Source organism: Netta rufina, assembly GCF_964035555.1.
Source record: "Netta rufina genome assembly, chromosome: 5".
Taxonomy (NCBI): domain Eukaryota; kingdom Metazoa; phylum Chordata; class Aves; order Anseriformes; family Anatidae; genus Netta; species Netta rufina.
This window is the reverse complement of record NC_140128.1, coordinates 42,527,048-42,548,305: the sequence shown is the minus strand read 5'-3', so window position 1 is coordinate 42,548,305 and position 21,258 is coordinate 42,527,048. Positions and strand designations below refer to the sequence as shown.

Genomic DNA, 21,258 nt, shown 5'->3' with positions numbered 1-21,258 from the left:
AGCAGAAATAGGTAACTTTTACTGTTAACTCCAGACTGTACAATAAGATCCAGCTAAGGACTAATACAGCAACTGCTGTCAGCATGCCTGTAACTTGCATATACCTCCTACTGCCCTGAGAATTCAAAGTAACATTTTTGTCCAGAAAAATCTAGGTTTCTCCTTATATTCTTTTCCTACCTGCACTTTAAGAGACCAGCTTGTGGTCTTTGTGGACACTTGCATGTTAGTTGCTCCACATAATTAGCCTCCAGCTCGAGTCTGTAATTGCAGTAGATAGGGCTGCATATTTTTAAAAACTACCCCAAGCTTAGCAGCAGCTGTGCATGTTCCAAAGAACTCAGTGGAATAGCACATAGTGGAATCAGGTCATTCTGGGTGTAGATCTGAAGGCATATCCAAACAAGGCAGCATTATCCCATACTGGATTTTAGAACTAGCCTGAATTAACACTGGGATTTCTGTTTATCTTCACTACTGCTATTATTGCATTATCTTGAATAATGGCACTGCAGACATGCTGTGCCATGCTGCAACCTCACACTCTTTTGCCACACAGATCAATGGAAGAATGTGGGTATGTATAGCAGCCAAATACAACTGCGAGAGTATAGGGCCAAGACTCACTGGGTTTCCCTGAAGGAATATTCCTACCCAGAGTCTGAGGTTCTGCATATAGTTGCAAGGTATTACGCCTGAAAACAGAACTCTTGAATCTGAAGCAAAGACATCTCACCACAAATGAGCTCATCAGATCCATCGATGCAATCTGGAAAGGAGTCACATTGTTGCTTCAGGAGGATGCACTGGCCACTGGCACATCGAAACTGATTGGGCAGACAAAGTGCTGCACAGAAAGAAAAAAAACATTAAGCACTACTGGCATGGCAGCACCTTAAAAAAAAACAAAACATGAGACATGTCAAGCCACAAATACGAACAGGTATGAACCAGAACACTTGTTTTGCTGCAGTAGGTAAAATGCAACTGCATTTCTCTGATTCTTCCTTCTTCTTATACATCCTACTTAGTGGGACTAAAATAAAATTCTGATCCCAGTAACACCACATCCTTTGTCAATTTGGTCCCATTGGTGCAAAATTGGGAATAAATCAGCAAGGATCTTTTACAATAATTAAGAAAGTGTAACTGATCACCTGCCATTTAAAAAATGCAGTAACTCGATATATTATCAAACATTATATACTCTATGCTATCTTATGCCACCCTATGAACTCTTACTCAGCTAAGTAACTGTTAAACTTCTTATCTATATACAGAAGTCTCCATTTTAGTAAAAAGGGCTTGTTAATTAACTCTGGAATCTCTGTGATGTCAAAGTATATTAAAGGATCAGTAAACAGAGTTCTTATAGTAACCAGCACCCCTGGAAGGTTCACTGTATAGAGAAAAACAGAATCATTTGATAGCTTAGCTAGGCTTATGGGTAACGCTTTTTTTCCCAATTTGAAACTAAAAATCATAAATGTACATCAGGAATAATTAGAATCCCAAGTAGGTGCTTATGTTAGAGCCAAGAGGTAAGGAAAATGAATCTTACTATCACAGTCCACTTCATCAGATTTATCTTGGCAGTCAATTTCTCCATTACACCGCAAATGTGCATCAATACATTGTCCTTTCTCACACTGGAACTGGGATGCAGAGCATATGGGGCAACTATCTTCATCACTCTGGTCATCACACTCTGGAAATCCATCACATCGCCACGCCATTGGGATACAGTCAATTTCTCCAGTTGCACAGGTAAATTGGTCTGGGGAACAAGTTGGAGGTTCTGGAGAAAGAGGAAACAAAGCACATGTGTGCATTCAATTTTAGCCCTTTTGACACAGTAAAATGAGATAGACTTTTTCCACAGACGGAGAAAATCATGCTTATGCATTCACTTAAGTTCTTCTGTAAAAATGCAAGCTATTTTTAAAGTGCTGCTATCCTCCTTCATTAAGGAAGAAACGTTCAAGAATGAGACGAAGTATAATCAAGAGCTTGAAAAACAAAAATGCAAGTAAAAATCCAAATGTGCTTGATTTTTCAAAATCCTATGATTTCTAAGTTTATGAGTTACGATTTGGTGTAGCAATACTGAGGACTGCAAATAGAACCAGTGACCTGGCAGCTGTAGGTAAGATAAAGATTCCAAATATACACATCAAGGTAGTTCTTGAATTAATTTTGATAGGAACGTCCTGTTCAGATAATTCAACAGCCAGATTACTAGTTCTGTCTGAATCAAGAGCCACATACGATTCTATCACAGAATCACAGAATCACAGAATTTCTAGGTTGGAAGAGACCTCAAGGTCATCGAGTCCAACCTCCAACCTAACGCTAACAGCCCTCCACTAAACCATATCCCTAAGCTCTACATCTAAACGTCTTTTGAAGACTTCCAGGGATGGTGACTCCACCACTTCCCTGGGCAGCCTGTTCCAATGTCTAACAACCCTTTCAGTGAAGAAGTTCTTCCTAACATCTAACCTAAAACTCCCCTGGCTCAACTTAAGCCCATTCCCCCTCGTCCTGTCACCAGGCACGTGGGAGAACAGGCCAACCCCCACCTCGCTAAAGCCTCCCTTGAGGTACCTAAAAAGAGCGATAAGGTCACCCCTGAGCCTCCTCTTCTCCAGGCTGAACAAGCCCAGCTCCCTCAGCCGCTCCTCGTAGGACTTGTTCTCCAGGCCCCTCACCAGCTTCGTCGCCCTTCTCTGCACCCGCTCAAGCACCTCGATGTCCTTCTTGTAGCGAGGGGCCCAAAACTGAACACAGTACTCGAGGTGCGGCCTCACCAGAGCTGAGTACAGGGGGACGATCACCTCCCTCGCCCTGCTGGTCACGCTGTTCCTGATACAAGCCAGGATGCCGTTGGCCTTCTTGGCCACCTGAGCACACTGCTGGCTCATATTCAGCTGACTATCCACCATCACTCCCAGGTCCTTCTCTGCCTGGCAGCTCTCCAACCATTCCTCTCCCAGTCTGTAGCTCTGCTTGGGGTTATTGCGCCCCAGGTGCAGGACCCGGCACTTGGCCTTGTTGAACTTCATGCAGTTGACCTCAGCCCATCGGTGCAGCCTATCCAGATCCTCCTGCAGAGCTTTCCTACCCTCGAGCAGATCGACACACGCACCTAACTTGGTGTCATCTGCGAACTTACTGAGGGTGCACTCGATGCCCTCGTCCAGATCATCAATGAAGATATTAAAGAGGACCGGCCCCAGCACCGAGCCCTGGGGGACGCCACTAGTGACTGGCCTCCAACTGGACTTGGCTCCATTCACCACGACTCTTTGGGCCCGGCTATCCAGCCAGTTTCTAACCCAGCGAAGCGTGCGCCAGTCCAAGCCAAGAGCAGCCAGTTTCTTGAGGAGAATGCTGTGGGAGACGGTGTCAAAAGCCTTGCTGAAGTCAAGGTAGACCACATCCACAGCCTTTCCCTCATCCACCCAGCGCGTCACTCTGTCATAGAAGGAGATCAGGTTCGTCAGGCATGACCTGCCTTTCATAAAGCCATGCTGACTGGGCCTGATCGCCTGCTTCCCCTGCAACTGCTGCATGATGACTCTCAGGAGGATCTGCTCCATGAGCTTTCCTGGCACTGAGGTCAAACTGACAGGCCTGTAGTTTCCCGGGTCTGTCCTCCGGCCCTTCTTGTAGATGGGCGTCACGTTTGCTAGCCGCCAGTCGATTGGAACCTCCCCTGATAGCCAGGACTGTTGATAAATGATGGAAAGTGGCTTGGCCAGCTCCTCTGCCAGTTCCCTCAGTACCCTTGGGTGGATCCCATCCGGCCCCATCGACTTGTGCACATCTAAGTGCCGTAGCAGGTCACCAACCAGTTCTTCATGGATAATGAGGGCCACATCCTGCTCCCCATCGCCTTCCACCAGCTCAGGGTACTGAGTATCCAGAGAACATCCGGTATTGCCGCTAAAGACTGAGGCAAAGAAGGCATTGAGCACCTCCGCCTTTTCCTCATCTCTTGTAACTAAGTTTCCCCCCGCATCCAGTAAAGGATGGAGATTCTCCTTAGTCCTCCTTTTTGTGTTGATGTATTTATAGAAACGTTTTTTGTTATCTTTAACGGCAGTAGCCAGATTGAGCTCCAGATGAGCTTTGGCCTTCCTAATTTTGTCCCTGCACAGCCTCGCTACTTCTTTAAAGTCCTCCTTAGTGGCCTGCCCACTTTTCCAAAGCTTATAAACCCTCTTTTTCCTCCTAAGATCAAGCCACAATTCTCTGTTGAGCCAGGCCGGTCTTCTTCCCCGCCAGCTCGTCTTTGGGCACGTGGGGACAGACCGTTCCTGCGCCATTAAGACTTCCCTCTTGAAGAGCGCCCAGCCTTCCTGGACCCCTCTGCCCTTCAGAACCACCTCTTCCTGGCCTCGCCAAGAATAGTGAACTCCACCATTGCGTGGTCACTCTGCCCAAGACAGCTCCCGACGATCACGTCCTCCACCAGTCCTTCTCTGTTTGTGAAGAGAAGGTCTAGCGAGGCACCACCCCTGGTAGGTTCACTAACCAGCTGCATGATTTGCTACATTACGGTTTCTTTTGGCAGGCACAAGCTTGCATTTAAAAGCTCGACAGGAGTGTTCATGAGGGTACATGGACAAATATTCTCTAATCAAAATAGCTACAAATCTGCTTGGAAATACTTTCTATGGGCTGCTACTACTGCAGACCAGATAGATCAAAAAGCTGTTGCAGGTTTACAGAAGGATTAGAATAAAAACAAACAAACAAAAAACAGAGACTGAAAGGAAGGCCCCTTAATTTTTACATTTATAGAAGATAAAGTAGTGAGATATAATCTCCCATAGGCCATGTTTTTGTTTTTAAACAAAAGTACAGCAACAAATATAAGTAGATTGTTTTATTTTCCCTCCTGCAGATGTAACAGCCACTACTCTGAAACCACATAGCATGTTGTGGTCATGGGAAAGAAAACAGTTTATAATAGAAAGGACTGTCCCATGGGAGATCAGAGCTCAGCCAGAAGAATGAAACCCACAGCAAAATGAGTATGTAAAAAAGCCAAGACAACCAAAAGGGACAGATGACTGAACACAGGATACCACCCAAAAAATAAATATTTTTTCCCCATTTTAAATCCCCTCTACAAGAGTAAGGTAACAATTTTCAAAAATCCTGGGACTGGAAGATCGAAGTCTAAAGGGAAAGCCACATGGAAAGACAAGAGCTACCTTAATTAAAAAGGACTACAACTGAGTTTTTGGCCTCTCATTAACTAGACAGAACAGTGTTTCATGTTATCAGGCCAAATTCATTTGAAAGACTAGAGTGGTGTGGGAATCACATGCACAGTTTCTGCTACTAGGTTATCATGGGTTGATTCAGTATGATGTTATAAGCAGTTGTTCATAGCACAAAGCTGCCACATCATAAAACCTTAAGAAACTCTCAGTGGAAGATGCAACTGTTTTAAGGTCTAACACAAGTATTCTGCATGCAACGAAAAGTCACACGTCCAAAAACTTAAGCAGAAAATCAAAAGGTCACATTTAAGACACAATGCAGCATATCACGTCTAAGAAAACACTGTGTGTAAATTCATGTTCTGGATTTGAATGCAACCTCCTGCAGAAAGTTCATATAATTTTATACCATATACAAGTCACAAATACCCTGGTGGACAAGTTGCTTGCATCAGTTACCAACTGATTTTGATCACTCTGACTTCGTTCATTTAGTTATTTTTGAAAATATCTTATTTTAGAGAGAGAGTTCTCAAGACCTATCAGCGTATCAGCTTGTGACATAGTCAAGACCAATTTTCTGATGGTTCTAAGATCTCCTCAACCCCATCTTTTTTTTTAAATTAATATTATTTTTTTTAACCTTTAACAGTTGTGCTAAGAAATTTACATAACTCACCTCCACAAGTTAAGAGATTCTGTAGAAGCACAAGGTGCTCTGGACATGAACATCTTGGAGTCCCATCCCCTTTGGCAATGCAGATGTGCGAACACCCACCATTGTCACGGGAGCATGGATGTGCAGCTGCAGAAACATACAAGAAGGAATATTGGTATTAAAAAAAAGCCTAACTACTAGCTAAAGCAAGCTCACAAAACCACTCATAAAGCACTTCTGTTTTTAGTAAATAAGATTTCACTAAAATTCATAGGATGATAATTGCAGGATTTTTCAGGTCTGTGCTCAAAAGCTGATTTACTGCTACACAAGGACTACGTTTCTCCCAGACACAGTGATATGGAGACCTTTAAAGGACTTCTAAAACAAATTTGGGAGCTCAGGTGAAAAGAAGTGAGAAAGCAGATTTGAGAAGGTCACACTTAAGACGTACCTACATATCCCATCTGTACTTCTAGGGTAGTCAGGCATGAAGAATTAACATATATTACTGCAGAATGCCACCCTCCCCCAAATCCTCAGGAACTCTCCTCTAATTTCAGAGACCTCTTAATATCCAGCCCTACCACTCAGCTCCTGTTCCCCCCAATAAGCCCTCACCACTTCCCTGTTACTCACAAAACTGCAGTGTAAGAACACACACCTGGCGGAAGACACATGGTTGTGTTCCCAAATCAGTTATTCAGAAGCACCGAGTACCCAAGAGCTTGTAATGGAATCAAACTAAATTAACATTAGTTGGATGAGAAACAGGCACAGAGAGGTGAAGTCACTGTCTGAAGACCCCAGCCCGTCTGAGTGAGAACAGAGCCAGTCTCCTGCCTGCTTATCTCATGTCTTAAGCGTGCTGAGCATCTGCTGGAGTGATCTGTGGAGCAGGAGCCTCTGTTATTCTTGATGCCACCGAACAATGCATTCTTTACTACTTGTGAGGAGCAAGAATTTCCACAGGGAAGAAATAGTATAAATATAATTATTTCTGTGCCAAAGTTGTTTTCCATCTGTTCAGACTTCTCAGTGGTCTGCTTTCGCCCTTAATAAATTCATCAATTTAACATAGGGATGGAAACATTACTATGTGAGGCACAGGTTAGCAGGTTTTCTGCTAGCAGAAGTGCATGCATATACTTGTGTGGGCATGCACACACACTCAAGTATTTTTTCCCCATTTGTAACAGAAGTCACCTATATTGGATAGATTTCAGATGTAAAAAGTGATTTGCTTCAGTGCATCTCTGAATAAATATTACTCTTGCTGTAAAAAACAGACATTTTAGAAAACACATTGATATAAAGTCCTCTTTTTTTTTTTCTTTTATTAAACATAAATGTCCCCCAAGTACCCTTTACAGATTAATCCTACACAGGGTCACCATACAAGTTCAACTCATCACCGTCTAAAGAGGCCTTCTGTTTCCCACATCTTGTGCTTCTATATTCTCAGCAGGCCTGGTAAAAGCAGGAGGAGCTGCAGGTTGCCACCCTGAGGAGCGACTGCTTCAAGGGGATTCTGCACTCTCCCTCAGGGCACTGGAACTGAGGCACTAGGCCAGAAAAATAAGGTCCAACCATCAGTGACCCCTGTCAGAAGGGATCAGCTCCACCTCGATAGGAGAGAAATTCCACAACCACTGAAGCTCGTTTTAGGAGCTTCCCGCCTATTCCCCCTCCCTTACTGGAGGCTTTTATGTTATCAATTGTGCTGAGTCAAACCAGTCACATTTTAGAAATGGGTCTGAAATGCTTCAAGAAAAGGCAATTACTATCCTCTCCTTTATTTTTAAAGATTTTTTTGAACTCTGTTACTTGGTTGTACTTATATATACACATAAAATTAAAAACCGTAATTCCAAACAACTTTTAGAGTGAATTCAGTATCACGTGAGCTCGTGGAAAGCAACTAACTAAGGTGTTGTGAAATTGCACAGTCTAGCTGAACAGGAGGACTCCTCTGGACAAGAGTAAGAAACTTGTTTATCTTTCTGTTCTAGAGTCCCAGCCCTCCAAGTTGAAAGCACTCCATGTCTTAACTTGAAGCCCACAGGGCAGTATTATTAAAACACACGGCTGGATGAGGAATTTGAGAGACAGTGGCCAAGAGTCACAGAGAGATATTTAAATAAACTCACAGAATTCCTCCATATCGAGTTCTTCCACAGCATGAATGCCTGTTAGGTGAGCGATTCGGCCTTGAATTCTAGTCCTTTTGTACCCATTAGTCTTCTCCACTCTCTCAATCATCTGCTGCTGACGATCAATCCAGTACAGGTGATTCCCCAGCACCGTCAGTCCCATCGGCTGAAGGATGTTGGAGTCCTCCAGGGTCACGCGGTTAGCACCTGAGATCAACAGAAACAACTTTTAACTCATTTCAACAACAACAAAACCAAACCAACCAACCAAAACAAAACAAAAAACACACAAAGAAAAAAAAAAAACACTACATTCTGAAAAATGCTCTGACATGATTTTGGGGGTTTCTAAAACCAGCTCCAGTACATTCATTTCAGAAGGAGCTCTTAGGTTAACGCTCCACTTGTCTTGGCAGACCATGGCAGTACTTGTTGAGTTTCATTTCAGGTAAGTGCAACAAATTATTACAAGGGCAAGCAGATCCAGTATGAAGCACAGCTCATCCTTGGGTACGTTGGCTCGTCAGCCAGCCATGAAGAGCCTCACATTGGCATGGTCTGTTATAAATAACTGTGAGCAGTTTTGTTATGGTTTTGGCTGGGATAGAGTTAATTTTCTTCATAGTAGCTGGAATGTTTTGGATTTAGGATGAAAACATGTTGATTATACACCTATGTTTTAGTTGTTGCAAAGCAGTGCTTACACTAAGTCAAGGACTTTTTGGCTTTTCATGCTGTCCTGCCAGGGCGGAGGCTGGGGTGCACAGGGAGCTGGAAGGGGACAGAACCAGCACTGCTGACCCAAACTGGCCAAAGGGATATTCCATACCATGTGCATCATGCTCAGTCATCAAATTGAGGCTGCCGTTGCTTGGGGACTGGCTGGGCATCATTCAGCAGGCAGTGAATGTGCATTGTGCATTGCTTGTTTCATTTATTTTTATTATTTTTAATCATTTTGCTTTCCCTTTTTCTTTCTTATTAAAATGTCCTTATCTCAACCTGTGAGTTTTTGCTTTTTGCAGTTATCTCCCCTATCCCACTGGGTTGTGGGGGGTCTCCTCTCTTGGAACTTTTTTTTTAAAACAATACATTCACACACCTAGCAGTAAACTTTGTTAGAATGTACAAGCAAGAGTGAAATAGAAGTAATTACCTTTACTGCCATTCCTCTCATAAAACACAACACACAGTAATCACACAAAACAAGAATCGAGCAATCAAATCATGTCATATGCTGTATCACATCCTCAGAGATGATTGCAAAAAAAACCCCTTATATTCCAGCAAGCGTACTCCTTTCTTCAATTTCTTTCTTTCTTCAGTAACCAAGCAGAAAACCCAAGTTCCATGTTTAGCAAAAGTGAAATGTAACTCAAGAGGCTTTTAAACAAGATCATCATCAAATGTTCAGATTTACTGCTCTACAAAATAAGTCTCAATCAAGGTGTAAAAATCAGGTTAAACAAAAATGAATTTTGACTGCTTTTAATTTTAATTGCTTGCAGTCTTCTATCATGTGCTGCACTACTGTTAGTGGCACTTAATTGTTGCTTTTGTTATGCTTGCCTAGGGTGAACAAGAGGTCCCAGATTATTCTATTAATTCACAGAAAACATTTTTAGTGTATACCAGACACATTTGGTTTCAAAAATGAAGAATACAAAACAGAATTATAACTTGGTGCTACCTCTCGTCTGCTGTTTCATTTTGGAATAAAGGCCTTATGCCTGCTTGCATTTTACAAAAAATTGAAGTTTTAAATATCTACTCAAAATGAGATTATTGAATCTGGATACATAATAAAAATGCTAATGAACAGTAGATTCAACTAACTTGCTGCATAAATTATGTGGAGCTCAGCCAAGCATAAGAATATGACATTTATTTCAATTACAGACTATTAATTTTGCACATAAACTTACTGCCCACAACTCTCGCTTGACTGCCATGTTGAACGTTGCCCAGCATACATTACCGTGAAATTTAGAAAACAGAATAAAGAGAGGTCAGAAATTCTTGTACTTGCAGTTGGTGTTTTAGTTCTTTATCCCTGAATATATTTTGCTTTCAAACCAATGAGCAAGAGACCTGTTTTGTTTCATTTTCAGAAGGAACACTCACAAGTGTGTCTGATAGCACAGTCCTGGTTGTAATCTGATGCATCTTTTATTGTACATGCTTCCACTGGATTTTACTCTTGTAAGGACACATGTAGAACAGAACCAACGCACTTGCACTGGTTTCACTAAATCAGACCCTTAGTACTACTCTCTAGGAGTGCAATTCCTGGCATGTCCTTTGTCTTCTCTTAAATGTACAGATCTTAAAAATTAGAAATACTGTGAAACATAACATTTTGACAAAAGAAGGTATACAGTGAAAAAAACACAGGCTATTTTGTTCATTTGCTCTGCAGTCTGTGAGCACCCTTAATCCCTATGAACTTCACCAACGTTGGACCATCAATGATAACTGTTTTTCTGTCAGACTCTGGGGTCAAACTTTGAAAAAGCACAAGTTTCAGATGTATTTAAAATAAGTCAAGAATGGGAAAACCTAATTTACAAATTATATAATGAAATCCTCCTTTAATTTTCTTAAGTGCTAAGTTGGTAACTTCCATTTAGAAATAAAAGGCAAGCTGGTATCCTGAGGACATCCTAAAACCATGAAGACACAAGGTGTCTAGTGACACTTGCAAGCTAGCAGTCCTGCTACAACCCTAGCCTCTTTGAACAGACTCCCAGTCAGGCTACATTTAACGGTTTTTGGGATATACCTTCAAGCATCATCTTTTTCCTCCCTCATCTATAAAAAGCTGAACATTGGTGATTTGTGAAGCTCTGGAGATAGCACTGGAGGTGGTGACTGATTTATATTGAACTATGCTGGATTTGATCTTAAGTAAATGACAGTCCAAATAGTAATACTAAAAGGAGAGGCAAAGAGCACTGATAGCACTGGATGACACCATTAGATTGTTGTTTAGAAAAATGAATAAAATGAAAAACAGAGTGAACAGAAGGATATTTTCAGCAGATACGCTTAAAAAAAGGTAAAGAAAACATGCTACAAGTGTTGAATTTCCACAGTGATTAAGTATTCTAGTTACCAAAATGAAACAGATGTGTAGTCTTTTCAAGACTGAAATTAACACTTAAATGTAAATAACATTAAGGTGGAAGGACACCAATTGCTGTATTTAAAATATTTGAAATTAAAGCATTTTTATAGATTTTTCCAGTCACTTCAACGATAATATAAAATGCTACTTTTTAATTGACTGATATCACAGACAAGTTATTTGCAAATGTTTTATGAGTGTCTGAAAAGCATCAATAGCTCCAGCTGAAAAATCCAACAACTTTGCAAGTAAGTGTTCACTCTCTGGACAGGTTTGTAGTTCTTTCATCCCTCTCTGAAAGTTAATAAGTTGAGTATTGGTCAGCCGAGCATTTAGCAGGCTGCTATTAACTATCAGGGTATAGGGAAAGCTTCAGAAACATATAATCTCCCCAAGTCTGTGAGGGAATAAGATTGTTTGGAACTGTCTAATTAGCAAGGAGGACACTACGTAGAACTTCAGTCCATTTTTTTCAGCAGCCTCAATTTACACTAGAAATCCTTTTGCTAGCATATGACCTATTTAAAAGTGACAGCTCAAGAAATACTTTTTGAGGAAATAATTCAACCCAACCTAACTTCGGCTATCAATTTTTTTCTGAAGCTGTGATACAAGACTGCAAAATATACAGAATATTTTAAAATAAAAACGTTAACTTCTAAAAAAAACAACAAAACAACTACAAAACAGCTCAGTGGATCAAACTACAGCGAGCTTTAGCTAGATCAACCATAACCATAGTTCTCTGGCTACATGATACGTGGCTTCCAGTTATTGCTTTCGTTTAGTCCTGTAGCTTTCCTCCCCTTTATCTTGCGTTTAGGGTTTGATTCTTCAGTTGTAACCCCATCGAATAAATGTGCATGAAAAGCTTTGTTTCAATATTAACCAGAGAAAGTTTAGTTTTCTCTGTAAATAAATGGATTAAAATATAAATCCAGTATTCAAACCTATGCTTATATGGAGTTTCTATGCCACCAAAAGGAGGAATGCATACCACATACAAAGGAAATGGCAACCACAGGATACAAACTACCAGAGTGTGATGGCCTAGCTGCTAATTTACTCATATATCACTTTACTGAAGCCCTTTTGCCTTAGACTTAGATCTAAAACAGTAATCTACAGACTGCTTCTGCCTTTTATGCTCTACCACGCAAGGACTCAGCTTGTCTCCAGCAAGAAACACCCACCTCTTGTGGTCCTCCTTGCCTGCTAGCTGTGACTCAGCCTTGCATGCATGCTAAATCCAAGGGGAAAAAAGGCATGCTTTTTTACATATATGTAAAAGCCACAGCTAGGTCCACTGTGTGCTACAGCTTCATTAAATAATACGGCTTTCTGTTACATGGGGGTCATCTTTTTAATCTATAGCAACACTAGTTACCAGCCCTCTCCTCATCTCATTAAATGCACTTCTCACAGATGCATCTACCCTCTCCGAGGCCATCAAAGTCTCAGTCTCTCAGTCTTCCTTGGTACCTCTTCTCTCCCTCCTGTTCTTGTAAAAAAGTGAACAATTTTCACCTATTTTAGTTCATTGCCTCACAAGGGAAGGGATTAAGAGAAAGTCCATCAAAAATTGGAGGCTCAGCTTTTTATGGCAGCTGCCAATCACTAGAACAGCCCAGTTTCTACTCCCTGACACTCATTCACTTCTCTCTGTACTTCCTTTAGGAGTTTAATTTTTTCACACAAAGGAAGAGAGAAAGAATCACAAGTGACAAGACACAGACATTGGATCCTCTGCACTATACTGCCCATTTCTCCATTTTTCAGCACTGCCAACTGCTTTAGAATTCAGTGATGAACAGCGCTCTGTAAGAAGCACGTGGTGCTACTGCTATAGATGTGGAATAATGCCTTATTTTACTAATATGGAAAAAGTGCAATGAATTGACATCTCTCCACTGTTTTACAACACTGGTGTTCCAGGTGAGCTGCCTTATCATCCTTCTTAGAAAAATGTTGCTACCCCTTCCATTTGTTCTTCTGGTTACCTTGATTTAGTAGGCTGTAACTTCCAGAGAAAAAATATTGAAGAGTTATGCAAACTTCTAAGCCAAAAGAAAATAAAAAGCAGGAGTAATTTAGTGGTGCCATGACTAGCAACACCTATTTTAATCTGATCTTCCAAGAGTTGCTTTCAGAACATATCAAAAATCAAATGTTCCTCTTGGAGGGTAGCAGTCATTACAGACACATTTATTCCAATCACATCAAAGACAGAAGCCCACCAGCAATTGTTAGCTGTGCCTGCCTGCACAGAACTGGCAACTGTGGAAGAAGTTACTGGGGTCAGTATCAAAGAGGGAATGATGTCCTATACATCACACACGCTGCTCCAAATGTTTAACTGCATACCACATACCTGACAAGTCACAGCTTTCGATGCGCTTCAGATCTGCATCCACCCAGAAAAGCTTTCCAAGTTTGTTGTCAATCACCAATGCTACGGGGCGGATCAACCCAGTGGTAAAAAGCACTTCTCTCTCTGTGCCATCGAGGGCTGCACGCTCAATTTTGGGAGCTCGCTCTTGCATGTTGGTGAAGTACATGTACCTGAGAACAAAGCCACCAGCTGATTAACTAAAAGCTTCAGGAGTCAAGGGAAGCAGCTCACCTTCACACACAGGTTCTCAGTTGTAAGTGGGGATGGTGTACACAAGGATGACTGGTGACTATTGCTCCCAACTGCAAAGATCCAGATCTACACAGCTGCAGAAGCTCCAACATTTGCTAAATGGCATATTGAGACAGCCTAAAAATAACTCCATTTCTCCTGAATACACCAGGCCATAAAATGCTTCAGCATTCAGCACTGCTGCCCTGCAATATTCCTGCAGTGGAGGTAGGGATTGTAAGAGGCCAGCACAGAAGACTTCCTGCAACTGTCCTTGGGTAAAGCTCTCCCCACCTTCTTTCTGACAAAAAAACAAATTAACAAAAACCCACAACACAATTACCTCCTTTCTGGGGTTCCTTTCTTCACAGCAAGTGTAAGTTCCTACTAAACTTAAGAGGAACAGTGATCACAGAAGAAAGAACAACCGAGAATGTCGTGTTCCTGATGGCATAGTTCCATGAATACTTTATATCTGCCTAAGCCAGCTCAGCTGCAAACAGGAGCAGCTTCTGCTCTCCTCTGCATAATTAAAAAAAAGGCTTGCACATCCACACAGTGAACTGAGAACTCCCTCAGGGAAAAATCTACCATTTCTTCAGTGATACATAACTTGGGCAGATTCACTGCTGCATAGGCATTCCTGATGGCATGAACGAGGAGATGCAGCAGTGAGAACGAGCAAGCCAAGGGAGAGCTGGAGAGAAGGATTTCTGGAACTAAGGCAGGACAGTGCACAGATCTGATTCAGCCCTCCCAGGTAGCCAGTGTGTTCTTCTACATTGTCTCTTTCCCATTTTTACCTCTTTTAATTTAAAAGCAGGTTTATCTTTAATTCATTTTAAAACCCGACCTGAAAAGTTGAATGTTTTAGTGATCAACAAACCCAAACTCCCATTTTAATGGGGAATGAGGAAAGTTTTTATAAATACTAACGATGTCCAAGTAAGTTAGTCCCAATCAGATTAGAATCTTTTCTCTAATCCCCCTCTTCCCACAGCAGCTTTTGAACCATGCAGTGAGCATTGTACAAAATAACAGTCCCACAAATGTTCCACGTAGGGTCTCTGAGTACTATTGTGTCCACACAGTTATGAAATATTGTCATCCAACATCTGTCAAACACATATCAAAGCCACCTAAGAGTAAACTGGGGTTTAAGCATCTAACTTATTCGAAGGAACAGCAAAAGGGCCATCTTTGACCTCTAAGTATAAAGTTACCTGCCACTTGAAGTGGAGATGTGGGTCTGCTGAATCTAAACAGAACTGCTTTACAGCAAAACTACAAATTTTCTTCCTGTGGGAAATCACTGCACTGCCTTTACCTGTCTTAAATCATTTCAGCATTTTTTGAGATACACATCAAGGCAGAATGGACTTTAAAATGTCTAGAATGTAAGGTTATTTTGATTTTTTTTTTCAACCTCTATACTATTACATTAGCAGGAGTATTTCTATCATATGAAAGATCCCTTTTTTCTGGAAATACGTGTTTTATGGTAACTGAACATTTACGAGGTGGATCCTCAGCTGCTGTAAACACAGTTTATAGCAGTTCCTGTTTTTTCTGGATTTGGTGGTGAGGTTGTTGCCTGCGCACTCACACAGTGAACAGAATAAGGTTGTTTTGTTGTGCTTTCCCCATCCATCTCAGTTTCCCATTTTAACGTACCACACGGCTGTGTGAACATCTAAGTTGGCACACCAGAGGAGGCAGAAAAGGAAAGAACAGGAAGAGAAACTTGGATAACTTTAAAACCCAGAATCAGGCTATCAATCACCTATAACCTGAGCAATTAAATACGCAAAATTTCTCCTTTTTAAAATACACAGATGCATCACAAGATTTGCACGCAGCTGACATATCCCAGATGTGCTCTGTGTGAAGAACAGAAAGGAATCTCACCCTCGCTCTGCATTCACCACAATGGCTCTGGGCTTGTCGTGATCTCCTCGCAGCACCATCCCAATTGACTCGCCGTTCAGTCTGTGGACATTGACTGAATTTGTGGCCTCACAGGTCCAGTATAAGGTATGGCTGTATATATCAATGCTGAGGTCATGTGGCTGCTTCTCGGGATTCTGGCTTTGGTTTGGAGAACTCATGACAGTAAAAGGCTGCAAGACAACATATAAGGAATGACTTCTAATAACTGTTCTGTATGAACTCTGATTGCACAAAAAGCACAGTTTACCTATGTGAAAGGTCCAGAAATACCTAAAATCACAAGGAAGCAAGTACAACAAATGTAACAAAATACACAGGATTCAAACTGTGGATGAGAGGGAAAATATCTAAAGAAAATCTGTAAGGTAACTGTAGAACACACTAAGGTCTCCCCTGAGCCTCCTTTCCTCCAGGCTAAATAACTCCAGCTCCCTCAGCCACTCTGGAGTACTTGAGCATGTAAGAAGTCCCAAAAGGAAAATAACCTTTCAGTTTGACATTACAGAGGCTCCACTAGTCTACTGCTAATCCCAGTGCCATTGGGATACTAATACCACTGGCAGGACTCCCAGCATCAAAGTAGGTTTCAAAGGTGACTGGTTTTGGTCACATCAGAGTGGTCACGGGAAAGTGGTGTCTTCTTTAAAGCGTCCTGATATGGCATTCTCAATCCAAAAACAGAAACAGCAGCGAAACAAAAGGTTGTATGGGTCAAGAAAGATGCATACACTATTTCACACTCAACTTAAGCGAAATGAATTACTCAAAACAGAATTACGTGAGAAAATTACAATATATTTCTATAGTTTGGTTTTAAGCCACCAAGTTCTACATTGTGATGGAATGTTTTCTTTTTATTTAAATCTTTATCCCTATCTTTTCTTGTCAGCATGCCCAGAAATAAAAAGAAGTAATTCTTATCTTGAAATCGATGATAATGTTATGCAAGTATATCACGTGCATTGTTTGCAAGAAAACAAGAGTTAGCAAATTTCAGTAAAAATAGTTAGTGAAAATTGGAAAGTTAAAATTTGCAGGGGATCTGCATCTTCAAAGCTGTCCGCCAATGTAGCGGAAAACACAGAGCAGACAAATCTCCATTGCAATTTACACCTAGCAAGTACCAAAGAGAAGCTAGACTGCAACAATTAGCACCTAGCACAATCCAAAAGAGCAAAAGAAACACTCCTTCAAAATTCATCCGCAACCCAGCTAGCTGCTTATCCTAAGATACCTCTTCCAATCTTAAAAGAAATTGCCAAAAAATCAAACCATCATCTCTTTTGTTAAAGGGCACTGTAAGATCACCAATTCCCCAGACACATGAAAAGACCAGCTCAGTTCCACTGAAAACACATTACATTGTTTAGATATGACTGCCCAAAGCTAAGAAAATATACCTCGCCCATTCTCCATTTCCTTTTGTATTCTTATTCGAACTACAGCTTTAAAAGAATCTGTTATTCTGTCCTGGGAGTTAAGCAATATTAATGCATAACACTGCCCAGAAGAACAGCACACTTCTTTCCACTGTTGTATGAATAACTAGCAAAGAAAAACATTTATGCACCTAATTCAGTAAAATGATTTTGTATGCACATAAGTCTACCCCTATGTGACACAACAGTCGGCTTACTAAAGGTTTTAACTACAGCTTGGATAGCTGTGAGAGTTTTCATTTTGTGACAGCTTTACAATGATGACAATATGATCACACAACTGTCATGCACAATATTGACTTTAGAATACAATTTCTGTTTCTAGTATAATTCAGAGATAGTGAGCCTGCCTTACTTCATTGCCCACCCTTAGCTAAATATCACAGTTTAAGGGTTCACAGTCAGGTTGGAAATTAGGAGGAATTTCTTCTCAGAAAGAGCAGTGAGGCATTGGATTGAGTTGCCCGGGGAGGTGGTGGAGTCACCATCCCCTGCGGGTGTTTAAGGAAAGGCTGGACGTGGTGCTTAGAGCATGGTTTAGTGGGTGACAGTGGTAGGGGAACGGTTGGACCAAATAGTCTTGGAGGTCTTTTGCAACCCTAATGATTTTAGGATTCTAAGGCTCATCGTTTCAGGTACATATGATATACATAGACTATTACACTTCCTGGTGTATAACTTAAAATCAAAATCCTAAAAAACAAACAAACAAAAAAAACAACCCTCCAGTAATCTTTACATATAAACAGAATATACATGAATAAGCACTAGCAAGAGTAAAGTTTAAACTGATGACTCCCTGGTGCAGGGGACAGGAGGGGAAAGTCAAGCATGAATTGCAAAGAAAGACCCCTCCCCTCTAAAAAAAAACAAGTATGTACACCATGTAAACTTGCCTGAGTGCCATCATCTTTGGCTCTTTTTATAATATTCTGACGTCCATCTACCCAGTAGATCAGTTTATCTAAGGGATCATAATCAATAGCCTTCACGTTCCTTAGACCATGCATAGGCAGGATGATATCTGGACTTTGCTGATCATCTGGTATCATTCGGCTGATTGCAGACTTCTGACTAAATAACAGGAAACTGGTAGGGGCTGAAACAAGTCAAAAAAAAAAAGAGTATAAGTAACACCAGCAATATTGAGAAATACAAAGTTGCACAGTTTTCCTACATTATCCTTTTATCTAGTTGAACTTACACAAATACGCATAAACTTCCACAAACTTCAAGTGCATGTGCATGCTGCTCTTCAGACTACCAAGAAAGCTGTTTTTTGAGTGCTATCTTTGTTGACTTCAACAACATTTAAGACAAAAAGAATTTCTCTTCCACCCACCTACACACTTAGTTAAAGACTGGGAAAGCTTCAATCACACAGTTGAATCACCTGGAAAGCACTTCCAGCAAAACAAGTAGGACCAGACTTGACAGTGCTGTTATTTCTAAGACTTTAAATACAAATCTTCATCCCTAATCCATATCACAAAAATGGACATAAAACTCCACATTCTGTCCTCATATTTCAGATTACCTTTAAAGACAGAACCTTTGAAATGGATTTCTGCTACCCCTTCCCTTTCACAGTGGTTTAGGCAGGAATGGCTTGCACAAACTGCTTTTGCTTTACCCATTAAACTGTCTTCATTTCAACCAAAAGGAGTTTTCTCACCTTTACCCTTCCATTCTCTTCCACATCCCACAATGGGAAATGAGTGAGCAGCTGCACGGTGCTTAGCTGCTTACTGGGATTAACACACAACAGTCCTTTCTGGTACCCAACATGGGGGCTTGAAGGGTTTGAGATAACAAATTTGAGTGGAGTGGCCTAGACTGATTTTTTTAGTTCTTAAAGCTTTTTAGCTACTAATTGGCAGGCTGCTGCGCTTGCCACAGGACTTGCTTGCTTACTGTGTATTGCAGTGCTTGGCAGTTAGTTGCTTTTTGCTTTCGCTGTTTGCTGCAGTCCTTATCATCTTACTTTGCTGTGTCTGGGAACATTTTGATAACAGCAGCAGCCATGCGCCTGGGCTGGCAGGTAGCCAGGGAACTGCTTCTGTTCCCGTGCTCCTGTACTGGACAGGCTAGAATCCCAGGCTGAATTTGAGTCAGAGGGACTGTGACCTGTGGACATCGTTAAGTCCACACTGGTATATCTCAGGTATACCTCAAAGCATCTGTGGCTATGGAAAAGGCCATCCTAGATCACCTCAAGGTGGCTGTGGATAAGATTATGATGCAGGAAATGTGCCCCTCAGGGGATTGCAGCCCATGAACAAGACCATACAGGAACAGCTCCACCTCTACCCATGCAAAAATCCATGCCAGAAAAAGGGCAAGGGCAGAAGTACATTGCAAAGTTAAACCCTATACAATGGTCCAAACAGACCAGGGATGGAGATTATATATACCTTTAAATGGTTGTAACTCATGATTTGAGTTGCATGTTACAGGAAATATTATAGCAGGAACCATTCAAACAAGCCTCAAAGAAGCAGCGCAAATGCAGCAGTGACCTGAGATGATCTGGTTTTGACGTCCAAGAACTCCACACAACACTGTTTCTCCTGTCCTGAGTGACCACCTTAACACACAGAACCCAAGTCATGGGCTAAATGAACTAATTGGACGTTTTACGGACATCTTTATGTGGGAAGCCTGTAGACTAAGGGAGTAATATCAATGTATGAAAATTACAGGACAGAATGGGAGATGGTTGTTAATGGAGATGTCTTGGATACTGCTGGACCCAAGCACGACAAAGTGTATGATGTAAGGGGTGCAGATTGTCCTGATTTTGGCTGGGATGGAGTTAATTTTCTTCACAGCAGCTCATACAGTGGTATGTTTTGGATTTATGACCAAAACCGTGTTGATAACACACCTATGTTTTAGTCATTACTGAGCCTCCGGGCCCTTTCTGCTTCTCATGCTGCCCTACCAGCCTGGGGCTGCACAAGAATTTGGGAGTGGACACCATTTGGGAGTGGACACCACTGACCCAAACAGACCAAACACCAAATGGCTATTCTGCATCACATGGTGTCATGCTCAGCAATAAAACTGGGGGAAAGAAGGAGGAAGGGGGTGGCATTTGGAGTTATGACATCTGTCTTCCCATTTAACTATTACACGTGATGAGCCCTGCTTTCTTGTAAATGGCTAACCGTCTGCCTGCCAATGGGAAGTAGTGAATGAATTCCTTACTTTGCTTTGCACAGCTTTTTCTTTAGCTATTGAACTGCCTTCATCTCACCCCAAAAGTTGTCTCCATTTTATCCTTCTGACTCTTTCCCTCAGGAATTAGTGAGAGAGCAGCTGGGTGGTGTTTAGCTACCTACCAACATTAACCCACAACACTTTCCTATACTGAAAGAAATCACAAGCACATGGCATCCACAAGCAATGAGGAATAAACTAGCAAACAAAAAGGCTTACAACTACAGTTCCTGCTGTTGGGATCCAAGGTATAGTGAGCAGCACAGCCGCACCTAAATCCGTTTGGTATGGCAAGGCACAAGTGACCACAATGGCCATTATTTTGCACACAATCATTCAAGCCATCCTGACGTGAAGAATGAAAGACCAATATATCCATCACAAAATCCAGATGGCCCTGAATAAGTGTCCGGTTCTTCCCACTGGTCTTGTCTGCTCTTTCTATGCTGTGAAGATTCCAGTCTGTCCAGTAGATGTAGTCACTGTATTGAGTTAATCCGAATGGATGAGGTAGATCATCTGCTATGATTTCTCGTTCTTGTCCTGCAAAAATAAATATAATCAACTTAAACACAATTCCCAAGCCATGAAGCAGAGTGTGATGGACACTAAGAAAAAGTTTTTTCTTCCCCTTTTAAAATAAAACCTCATTTCACCAGTCAGCATCACGGGATTCATTATTAAGCAGTACCTGCTGAATAAGTAACCTGAACAGCACTCAAAAATGTTATCCTGGTAACTTCTTGCCTATAGAGCAATCTGAAGCCGTGCCAATGTGTTGCCATTTAAATAAATATTGCTCTATTTCTTACATTTAACATTGCAAATAAATACTGGAAGAAATATTCA

The 21,258-nt window shown here is 41.4% G+C and overlaps 1 protein-coding gene across 1 annotated transcript in view; it reads right to left on the bottom strand.

Moving 5' to 3' along the window:
• Positions 1-21,258, bottom strand: part of LRP5 (LDL receptor related protein 5) — a 145,006-nt gene that overhangs the window by 8,660 nt on the left and 115,088 nt on the right. The window contains exons 12-19 of the mRNA XM_084287838.1: positions 20,629-20,952; positions 18,084-18,286; positions 15,707-15,918; positions 13,547-13,737; positions 8,046-8,255; positions 5,917-6,042; positions 1,562-1,798; positions 737-847 (exon numbers count right to left, since the gene is read on the bottom strand). Coding sequence (XP_084143964.1) covers positions 737-847; positions 1,562-1,798; positions 5,917-6,042; positions 8,046-8,255; positions 13,547-13,737; positions 15,707-15,918; positions 18,084-18,286; positions 20,629-20,952 — 1,614 coding nt within the window. The remainder of the gene's footprint in view (positions 1-736; positions 848-1,561; positions 1,799-5,916; positions 6,043-8,045; positions 8,256-13,546; positions 13,738-15,706; positions 15,919-18,083; positions 18,287-20,628; positions 20,953-21,258) is intronic.